This window comes from Aotus nancymaae, unplaced genomic scaffold, assembly GCF_030222135.1.
Source record: "Aotus nancymaae isolate 86718 unplaced genomic scaffold, 86718_ANA_hifiasm-v0.15.2.pri h1tg000058l, whole genome shotgun sequence".
In the NCBI taxonomy this organism is placed as follows: Eukaryota; Metazoa; Chordata; class Mammalia; order Primates; family Aotidae; genus Aotus; species Aotus nancymaae.
The window spans coordinates 8,669,009-8,680,028 of NW_026988472.1; the positions used below are offsets into that span (position 1 = coordinate 8,669,009).

General features: G+C 42.3%; 1 protein-coding gene across 1 annotated transcript; it reads right to left on the minus strand.

Annotated features, from left to right (window-relative positions):
• Positions 1–1,300: 1,300 nt before the first annotated feature.
• Positions 1,301–6,934, minus strand: BMP15 (bone morphogenetic protein 15). The gene is made up of 2 exons (XM_012471572.2): positions 6,558–6,934; positions 1,301–2,268 (listed from the first exon to the last, which is right to left on the minus strand). Exons 1-2 carry the CDS (start codon positions 6,883–6,885, stop codon positions 1,415–1,417), a joined length of 1,182 nt encoding a protein of 393 aa, XP_012326995.2. The 5' UTR covers positions 6,886–6,934; the 3' UTR covers positions 1,301–1,414.
• Between the last annotated feature and the right edge of the window lie 4,086 nt (positions 6,935–11,020).

Below are 11,020 nucleotides of genomic sequence, written 5' to 3' on the forward strand. Positions count from 1 at the left end.
CATACCTACCGTAAATCAGTCCTATCCCATGAGAATTGCCATAAGACTAGTCAAGAGCAATTGGGTAGGGAAAGACTTACTGGGCTTACTGGGCTTTGCCAAAGGGGCACCTTGGTGAGGGCTGATGGCTAGCAGTGTTCCCTTAAGAGAGAACTTCTGAGGATGCTCCAGCCCTGCCCTTCGGGGATTAGGGTTGAATTCCTAGCCTCAGCTAAATGGAACAAAGAAAATAAATTCCTTCCACTCTCTCCCAATTCTAACAACAGTCAAGATTTTCTTCAACAACAAAAGAATGATTTATTTGCAACAAAACCCAGTCCCATCATTTAAATACAGTATAGGAGTAGAAAGGAGTCACATTGCAAGCATCGTTTATTTCAGGATCTGGACCCAGGTCCAGATCCAAACTGAACACATAAAACAGGCAAGCCCAGAATAAAGTCAGCTCCAGGCCTTGGCAGGTTTCACCCTCATCCCATAGTCCTTCCATCACAGCCTTGTAATCCCCTGCACCCCCAATCAGGCCAACTCCTAGCCTCTGAGCCACCTGGGAACTTTCTTTATGCGGTAATTTACAGGGGTTTAAGCATCACATAAGGAAAATGCCCTGAACTCTATTGTTCCATGGAATACTTAAAATAATTCCCCCATTCATAATACTAATCAGCAATGACAGGTTTTCTCTTCTTCACCATAAATGCAGGTTTTGAAGTAGATTATCATCTCAGACAGTTTCATACTCTAGTTTCCTTATGGGCTTCCTTAAAGGCTACTGTACTCACTTAGGACAGAAAAGAATCCCAGGTACTTTTCCCAGATTTAGGGGCTAAGAGGAAAAGCCCTGCTGGTTTAGAAAAAGATTTCCTTCCTTCTATTCCCTCAAAAGATTTCTATGAAGACTGTTACCCGAAAATTATCCAGCCTGTCTGAGAAAAGTTTAGAAGGCAGTGCAAACAGAGAAGCAGGCAATTTATATGATTAGCTACTAGTAGTTTCTCGGACATAGGAGGCAAGAAGAGGAGTATAAAATCCCAAGCTATTTTCACCACCTCGAATCTTCTAGAGTTTCAGAGAATATGGGCACTGGGAAGAACCCTCCTTTCCCAGGCTAGGAAAGGTTGGACAATTTCTGAAGTTCTACCACTGCAGACTGCTGACTTTGACAAAGCCCCAAAGGAGAACAAAATAGAGGACATCTTATCCAAGCATTAAGGACTCTGACTAGTGGTCAAACTGTACCGATTCATGCTAGGAGACTGGTATCAGAACTGTTTCTACAAAGTGGGGGAAGAGACTTTAGTAACAAGGCAAGAAATATAACCTACAGATTGGTACAGGATCACTTGCAGTTTTAACATTGATATTTTAAACTCTCCAATTTCTTGGGAAACCTGAGCTATCTGTGCTTTGGCTGTCATCTGCATGTACAAGACTCGGCAATCATACCCTCATACTCCTTATACAAAATACTTCCATTTGCCTCAATCAGAAGGACGCTAATAGGAACATACTTATACGGGACACAGGAAGGCCGAGGGACACTGGGGTCCACCAGCTGATTGACAAGGTTCTGAACAATGGCATGATTGGGGGAATTGAGATCACCGCGTAGTACTCGGAGACAAGTTCCTTTACAGTAGTTCGGGGTGTAGAATGGGGGAGCAATGATCCAGTGATCCCAGCCCAGCTGGCGGAAGCTGACTTGGAAAGGGTGGAGGGAACACTGGTTATTTTCAGGCTCACTATCTTTCAAGGAAGAGGCAGTAGCCTCAGCTGAGATACTGCCTGCTTGTCGGGTTCTCCGTAGAAGAGGGGATTCCCTTTCCATGATCTCCTCCATGCCCATGGGAAGAAGTTTAGCCTTCTGAATGCTTTTATGAGTATCATTGAAATAGAGTAACAAGAAGGCAATGTCCAAGGATGAAGTGCCACGCCAGAGCTCAAGACCAACACTATCTTTTTGCTGCTGACACATAAAACGGAGTCTTAGGATCCTCTGTTTCTTGTTATTCCAGAACCTTTGCTGAACATGTTGTGTGATATCCATCTCTTTCCAAGTGTTAGACATCAGGGAAGGCTTTGAGGAACCTCCTTCAGAGGAAGGAAAGTGTTTGGTTGGGCTTTTCTGAACCCAGGGCTCCACATGGCAGGAGAGATTGAAGCCAGTTAGTTGGAGATGATGGCGGTAAACCACAGTGGCTCTAACTAGTTGGTATAATCCTCGATTTGGTCTGAGAGGAAAGCCCAGTATTTGTATATGCCAGGTACCTGCACAAGTAAGAGGGAACAAGAGCAGAGGTTTAGCTTACCTCCTAACCTGAGTCTTCCTCACAGACCTGATTGATACAGACTGGCAGCTACAATCAGCCCTAAAATTAACTCCAGGTAATGAAACCATCATTTATTGAGCACTTACTAATATACTAGATGCTTTACATGTATTAGCTCTTTAATTCTCAATAGTCTTAGGAGATAATTATTATCTCTATTTTGCAGACAAGGAAATTGAGGCTCAGAGAAGCTATGTCAAAGGACAGATAGCCAGTATATGGTAGAGTTAAGATTTGAACCCAAGTCTGTTTGTTTTTCTTAAGAGAAACTGTCTCACTGTTAGATTACTTACAGTGTTGGGCTCAGGGGGGAAAAATTCGAATATAGAATTATCTTGTGCGCATACTCTATGTAGGGGAGAAGATCAATATTATTATTAGTTGACTATTAAATGCGTCCATTTAGAATTGTTGAAACATACATGGATTAAGAAAGAGTCTTTATGTCATCTCACTATACAGATGCAGCTTTGGGACGGCAATTCAATATTGGGTGCTGTGGCCTGCTATAATTTCAAGCCCAGGACCAAGGCAATACAAAATAATTTTGTCTAGCCTCCTGTAGTACAGACGGCTATCTTACTACTTCTGCCTTCCATCTACTTTAAGAATTGCTTCTTAAGCATCTTTTCCTCCTTTGGCCCTCAATCTCTCTTTACCATTCCTTGCTGGAAATTGTTCTCCATTTATCTCACTCATTTATCTCACCACTATTTCTCTAAATACTATTTTCCACAGTCTTGATCACATAAATATTTTGTTTGCTGAGAAGTCTACTAAAAGCTGCATGCTCCTTCGTGAATAAGAACTTTAATCCAAACTGTATTGCTGACACCCAACTGTCAAAGGATTAAAAGGTTGCACCCAAGGTGCTCCCCTCCCGGCAAAGGTCAAGAGCAAAGACTACAAAAGCCTGGCACCTCAGTAAAAGAGCCACCTCTCATCTTCAGACATCAGTAAATAATTCCATGTTAATTTGCATATTATTCACCTAGTCCTTCTTTACTGAATCCACAAGACTGGAATACTTCATTAGTTGTGGCATTTTCAACATAGAAGTTCTTTAACATCTTGATGTTCCAGAAATTTTTTTCCCCCACTCTCACTCTGTCACCCAGGCTGGAGTGCAGTGGTGCAATCATGGCTCACTACAGCCTTGACTTCCCAGGTTCAAGAGATCTTCTCATTTCAGCCCCCCTGAATAGCTAGGACTACAGGTACATGCCACCATGCCCAGCTTTTTCTGTTTTGTCTCTTTGTAGAGACAGGGTGTTGCCATGTTGCCAGGCCGGTCTCAAACTCCTGGGTTCAAGCGATCTGCCCCCTTTGACCTCCCAAAGTGCTGGGATTAGCAACCATTTGAGCCACTGCACCCAGCCCCAGAATATCTTTAAAAGTTCAAATTCCAACTCATGCTTAATATACCCTTGGGTTTGGGGCACTAGATACTATTCACACAAATCTAAGTCAGGCTTATGTTTGCTTTCTCAAGTTATTCCATACTCCCTTCTTACAGTAATCTTTCTTAGAGGCCCACCCATAAACCTGCTCCACCCTGCCTATAAAAGAACCCAACCCGAACTCTAGCAGGCTGTCTGGGGAGGAACTGCCCTTTCCTCTGAGACCTTGACATCACATGTTTCCTGAAGCAGGATGGGGTTGCTAAGAATCAGAGCCAGGAAGGGTCTGGTCAGAGCTTTTCAGGGAAAGGGCTGACTCACACATCCTGTGTGATTGAATTTGTCATCTGTCTCTGGATCCTTTCCAGAGTCCCTAGATACCAATATGTTCCACAGTGAGACCAGGATACATGCCTAATTCTAGGCATCCTTTCTAGCCTAACATGTGTACACGCCTAAGTTTTTCTTCGTTTGTGAGGTTGGTCTTTTTTGTTCCCTTGCGACAGGGTCTCACTGTCACCCAGGCTGGAGTGCAGTGGCACAATCATGGCTCACTGCAGTCTCAACCTCCCAGGCTCAAATGATCCTCTGGTCTCAGCCTCCTTAGTAGCTGGCACAACAGGTGTGCACCACCACACGCAGCTAATGTATTTTCATTGTTTGTAGAGACATGCCTCCCTATGTTGCCCAGGCTGGTCTCAGACTCCTGGGCTCAAGTGATCTTCCCATCTTGGCCTCCCACAGTGCTTGATTTTGTGCAACTTTCTGCTGCACTTAGAAATAGGATCCAGATCCCTTATCACAGCCTACAAATCCCTGCTTCTCATCAGCCTCATATCCTGCCATTTCCCACAATGCTCATGAGGGTCCAGCCACACTGATGTTCCCCTGTTCTTCCATTGGAACAAACTTATTTTCACCCTCTAGGCATTTGCCCCTGTTGTTCCTCTTCCTAAATCAGGCTTCTCCCTACTCTTCCCATGCCTAGCTTATCTTATAGACCTGAGCTCAAATGGCACTTTTTCAAAGGTATATTCCCTGACAACTCCATGGAAAGGGAAGGTTTCATTGCCATTCTCTATCTTAACAACCGACTTCATCCTTTGATAGCACTTACCACAATTCACGATTTAACTGTGTGTGCTTATTTGTCTCCCCTATGAGAACACATGCTCCATGAGAGTAGGGGTTTTACCTATCTTGATGACATCTGTATGCCTAGTACTCAGTAGGAGCCAAATAAATATTTGTTCAATGAATTTCTACCCACACCATTTTCTCTTTCCTAAATCAGAATACACTTATCTGCCTCAATTCATGGCCTCTTTGCTCCTTCTGCAAGGTCAATTTCAAGTACTGCCTCCTCCATGAGGCCTTCCAATAGTCTCCTCGCTTCCCAATCTGGCTTCAAGCAATGAGCCATTTCTTCTCATAGGTCCTGGGAGCCCTACCATTTATCCTTTCCAAAGCACTTGGCACACTGTAATATTATGTAATTATCCATTGCACTATACTGGGAGCTTCTAGAGGTCGGGAAATTTTTGCTTCTATATACCCAACCCAAACACACTGCCTGGCACTCAGTTAAAATCCAATGGGGAGTCAGAACAGCATGATGATTAACACACAGGCTTTGGGCCTGAGAGCCTGGGTTTCATACCTGGCTCTAGCAATTACTAGTTGTATGACATAGAGTAAGTGACTCTGATCCTCAGTTTCTTCACCCATCAAGTAGGTATGTTAATACTACCTACCTAATCTGGTAGTTGTGAGGATTAAGATAATGTGTATAAAATATTTTGTGCAATGCCTGGCACACATTAAGCTCACAGTAAGGGTTAGGTACGAGAATGTTTATTTTTTTACTTGGGGAAGGGGTTAAGTCCTGTCTCTTTTCGTCTTTGAGACTACTGAAGGCCACAGATTGATCTCATTAGGTTCCCAAGAATTCCTTGAAGTTGATGACTGTCTGCATTCCCTAAAGAGTCCTACACTTCAAGAGCCCACTGCTGTCCTGGAACAATGTCTGATGCAAATGTTAAAAGCAAAATCAAACGTGATGGGAACAAAAAAAAGTTCCAAAATACACTTGGTACCAGAATCCCAAAGTAGCAATATGACCCAAGTAGAAAAACCGCTGGGGGTACAAGGATATTGGAATACTGCATTTAAAGACTTAAGAAGTTACCAACAGACTTTAGAATCAGGCAGACTTGAGCTGAAATCCCATCTCTGCCACCCACTCTGTAACATTTGCAAATTACTTAACCTCTCCCTGCATTAGTTTTAAAATCAGGCTAATTGCATCAAGACAACTGAGATAGTAGTTTTCATTAAGAATTAAACACAATAGCAGATGCTCACAGAACCAGGTGTGCAGACCCTCAGATGTTAGCTTATTTATGTCCTTTCTGAGGCCTTATAAGTTTCCCCAACTCAGCATCCTGTACTCTATTCCTTCTTAGAGCAAAACGCCACTTAAATAGCCCTCCACAAGAGTATAGCTGGGTGTATCTGAATTACAGTTTTCAGAACTATCACAAGCAAAAAGTTTCTGTGAAAGACAGGTGTTAACACATCATTCAGTTGTCCTGGGACCCAGAAAAGACTTCTCAGTAGGCACCAAAGCAATCTGTTCTTAAGTTGATGCCCTAAAGGAAGTAGGCTTGGTGCTGGCTTCTCCCTAACTTACTATCCTTTGAAAGCCAAGACCAAAGAAACAACCTGCCCACAAGGCAATAACTCCGCAAACCCACCAATTCCCTCTTCTCTACACTCTTCTCCACTTCTCTCCTCTCCAGGGCAGTATGGGGTCATAACAACTCACCTCTGCGAGGCTTTGCTACATTGGTCAAGGGCTTCACCAGCCTCACCATGGTGGCCCCAATGGTGCGGTTCTCTCTAGGGTGCCCATGCGAGTCAGCTGAACGCTGGTACAACTCCAGCATGTACCGCAGTGAATGTCCTAGGAGCTGGGGCTTCCTTGGCTGTTCACCAGGGGATTCTTCTAGCAGCTCCTGAATCAGGGGCAAGGTAGGGGCCTCAGCTGGGAGGGCAATAGAGGACTGCCCTCCTTCTGCCATTCGGGCCCTGTGTTCCATGCAAAGCACCAGTTCCCAAAGAAAAAGAATTCTAAGAATACTGAGGAGGACCATCTTGAAAGGCTCGGTGTTTAACGACAGACCCCAACACAAGTCCAAGGGATGTCACTCTGACCGTTTCCTTTCATGCAGATAACTGCATCCTGGCTCCACAACCAAGGATGGGGCACGAAAAAGAAAGGCAGGCAGGCGCTATGTTGCTTTCTCCAAGAGGATCTCCTGGGCCAAAGAATGCGTTATAACTTGGCCTCTTTGCATCAAAACAAACAGAAACAGAAAGTGGAACAAGGCAGCATCCTCCTCCCGCTCTCTGGGGCTGAGAACAAGATAGTACCAATTGAGAGGCTGAGGTAACTAAAAGGAGAGGTCCATTTCAGGCCCCACTTCCTTAACTTATCCACTAGAATGAAAAAAAGCAGCCTGACCCTACTTTGCCCTACAGCCTTAAAAGTAGTCCCTTAATCTACCCTTAAAGGGCCAGAGACCTCCTGTTCCCATCCTACTTTCATGCCTCTAATGCAGCATTTCCCAAAATATGGTCTGCTAATAATCTGCAGTGAAACTATCTGGGGTGATTATTAAGAATGTAGACTCCTGGGTCTGAACCCAAACATGGATTCTCCAGGGTGGTGTCCAGAAATCTGGGTCTTTACAAGTGCTCCAAGAAGTTCCTTTGAGAACCTAAAATGTGGAAGCTACTGAGTATGGCTGCTGGAGCTTGAAGAAGATGCTGTAACAGTGGTTCTCAATCTTGGCTGCAGATTAGAATCATCTGGGAAGCTTTAACTATTATTAATGCCTGGGTACCATTCTGATGTAATGGGTCTGGGTTGTAACTAGTGCATGAGGATTTTTTTTAAGTTCACAAGTGATTTTAATGTGCAGCCAGGTTTAAGGACTCTGCTTATAATTTTCTGGTTTAGCATGGAAGGTGTTGAGACCTTGATTGGGCTTCATTAGAGATGCCTGAGGAAGTAGAAGAGCAATCAATGAATGGGAGCTAACCTAGCTCAGATGATTAATGTGAAGCAACAGGACTGGGCCTGTTTTAAGGCTACCTCAGACCAGGATTCTGCAGAAAGATAGTAGATATAGTCCTGGCCTCATCGAAGTAGAAACATATGGGGATCTGGAGAGAAAGTGGGGAAGCAGGTCAAGACCTGGCTCTACGAGATGATGAGTCAGGCTTGATTTGTGGGAGGCCTTTACCTTACACCAGGAATATTTATGGATATTTATTGTGGAACAGGGATGGACTTTGTAATCAGGCAGATCTCTGTTTGAGTTTCTGTGATTGGGATCTGTGCTCGTGTTTGAGTTGAGATTCTGTCCGTAGCTGTAATTTAACCTTTCCAAGGCAAATTTCTAGCTGTAATTTAACCCTTCCAAGGCGAATTTCTTCATTTCTCTACGCCTTAGTTTTCTCACCTGTAGAAGGGAGATAACACGTTTTACCTCACAGGTTGTTGTGAGGACACAGGGAAATAATCTAAGTTAATTGCACAAAGCCTAGTTTGACACAAGACATGGTTGCTAATGGTTGCATATTCAAATTTATTTGTTCTCTTCCTCTGTTTTTTTTTTTTTCTAACATGACCTTGGGCCCTGGCATGTAGTGTAAAACAAAGGCATAGGCTTAGGGGTCCTCTACATCTGGACTCAAATTTCAGCTCAAAACTCATTAGCTGGGTTACTTTAAGCAAGATTTCTCCCAGATTTAGTTTCTTCATCTATACTGCTGGCTCCTTCAGAGAGTTGTTGTGAGGGTTTTATTGTATAATATACAAGTAAGGGATATAAACAGATGACTCGCAATAAGTAAAATTTAAGTGGTCAAATGTTTGAAAAGATGTATTAGAAATCTGAAAAACTCAACTGAAAACCACATTAAGATACTATTTAACACCCACTGGATTGATAGCACATGAAAAGTCTAACACTATTAAGTTCAGGTGAGGGTATGGAACATAGGTATAATATATAGAATATCTATATAGAGAGATATGGAACATCTCACACTGCTGTTGAGAGTGTGATTTGGTATGATCATTTTGGAGAGCAACCTGGCATTATCTCCATTAAGACTGAAGATAAACAATTCAGCAGTGCTATTGCTAGAGCAGTAGCGCTTTTAGACACTTTTGTCTGTGACTTACAAAAATAAATACATTTTATATTGTTACCCATTACAAACACAAGCACACACCCATATATATCTTGAAGTAAATCTTTTCTGAAACAATACTTATCCTTACAACATATTGGGAAAGGCAATACAGTTGACCCTTGAACAACATGGGGGTTAGGGGTGCTAACCTCACCCCATCTCCCATGCAGTCAATATTTGGCATAAGTTGACTCCAAACTTAACTACAGTTGAACCTTGAACAACATAGGTTTGAACTTCGTGAGCCCATTTAAACACAGATTTTTTTTCCAACTAAACATTGGATCAAAAATACAATATTCACAGGATGCAAAACCCACTTACACAGAGGACTGACTTTTTGTATGTGCAGGTTTTGAAAAACAGACTGTGCGCGACTTGAATATGTACAGGTTTTGGTATCTGCAGTAGGTCCTGGAATCAATCTCTCATGTATACAGAGAGGAGGGATGACTATAGTAATAGCCCACTGTTGACTAGAAGTCTTATGGATAACAATCAATTAACATATTTTGTATGTCCTATGTTTTATATACTGTATTCCTACAATAAAGTAAGCTACAGAAAAGAAAATGATTTTTAAGGCCAGGTGCGGTGGCTCAAACCTGTAATCCCAGCACTTTGGGAGGCTGAGGAGGGAGGATTGCTTGAGCCCAGGAATTCAAGACCAGTCTGGGCAACATGCTGAAACATTGTCTCTTCAAAAAATACAAAAATTAGCCAGGATGGTGCGTGCACCTGTGGTCCTAGCTACTCAGAAGGCTGAGGTGGGAGGATTGCTTGAGCCATAATGGCGTCACTGAACTCCAGCCAGCCTGGGTGACAGATCAGGACCCTGCCTCAGAAAAAATGATTTAAGAACATAAAATACATTTACAATATTGTACTGTATTTATCAATACTCTCAGTTTACATTGTCAGTCTGAAATGGCCGGTAACCACAGCTGCAGATCTCAATCTATGATATATATTAAGCAATTCAACTTTTTGTTGTAATGTCACGACTTTGCTTTTTAGGAGCACTTCTGGCAGCAGTAGTGGCACCTCATATGAGTCCCACAGTGTTATTCATGGTTTACAATATTGCACTAAACGCAATGAAACGTACACGGTGAAACGTATAGGAGAACTGCTGGAGATGGCTTTGTTTTTTTCTTTTTTGAGCCAGAATCTCACTCTTTTCCTCAAGCTGAAATGCAGTGGCACGATCACGGCTCACCGCAGCCTCAGGAGAGATCAATTTTTATTATCTCCATATGCAATTCATTGGTAAAGCGGACCACTCAAGGGGAGATGATTAGCATCACATGGTGGCATTTTAAGCCGATACTCTCAACACTTGAGCTCACCACCATGGCAACAGGAGGTGGGTACATAATTTTATGCAGTTATGATTTAATACTGCATCTTTACATTTGTTTACATTTCCCTTGACTGTGAATGGTACCATGTATGGTCTGTGTGTGTAAATTTTGATAAATTTTAATTTTTTGCAATAGATTTTACAGTAGAAACTAATATAGACTAGTGTGTACGTATATTGATGCATTCATAACATATGTAACTTAAGTTTTTTGATATTTCTAGGCTATACAGTTCATCTGCAAGTTTTTACAAATTGTTGAAATCTCCAAATATGTTCTAATATATTTATGGAAAAATATCTGCATATAAGTGAACCCATGCAGTTCAAACTCATGTTGTTCAACAGTTAACTCTATATCATGGGGGGTGAGAATACAGCTCTGGAAGCAGAATCCTAAATTTAAACTCCAACTCCACCACTTGTTAGCTTGACCTTGGATAAACTACTTAACTTCTCTGTGTCTCAGTTTCCTCATCTGTAAAATGAAAATCATAGCCTCTCTCTGCTACAATCTTCTAACATGTAAAATAGGATTTTTTGTGACGATTAAATGAGTTAATACATGTAAAGCACTTAAAAGAGTGCCTGGCACAAAGTGAGTACTAGATGTAGGTTAGTTATTATTACATTTGTTGCAAGCTGAATTCCCCAGAAAG

Excerpts from the sequence above, each read along its gene's own strand:
- BMP15 (XM_012471572.2), bottom strand. The coding sequence starts at position 6,885 with ATGGTCCTCCTCAGTATTCTTAGAATTCTTTTTCTTTGGGAACTGGTG. Across the intron at positions 2,269-6,557 it reads TGTAGCAAAGCCTCGCAGAG|GTACCTGGCATATACAAATA; the intron begins GTGAGTTGTTAT and ends TTACTTGTGCAG.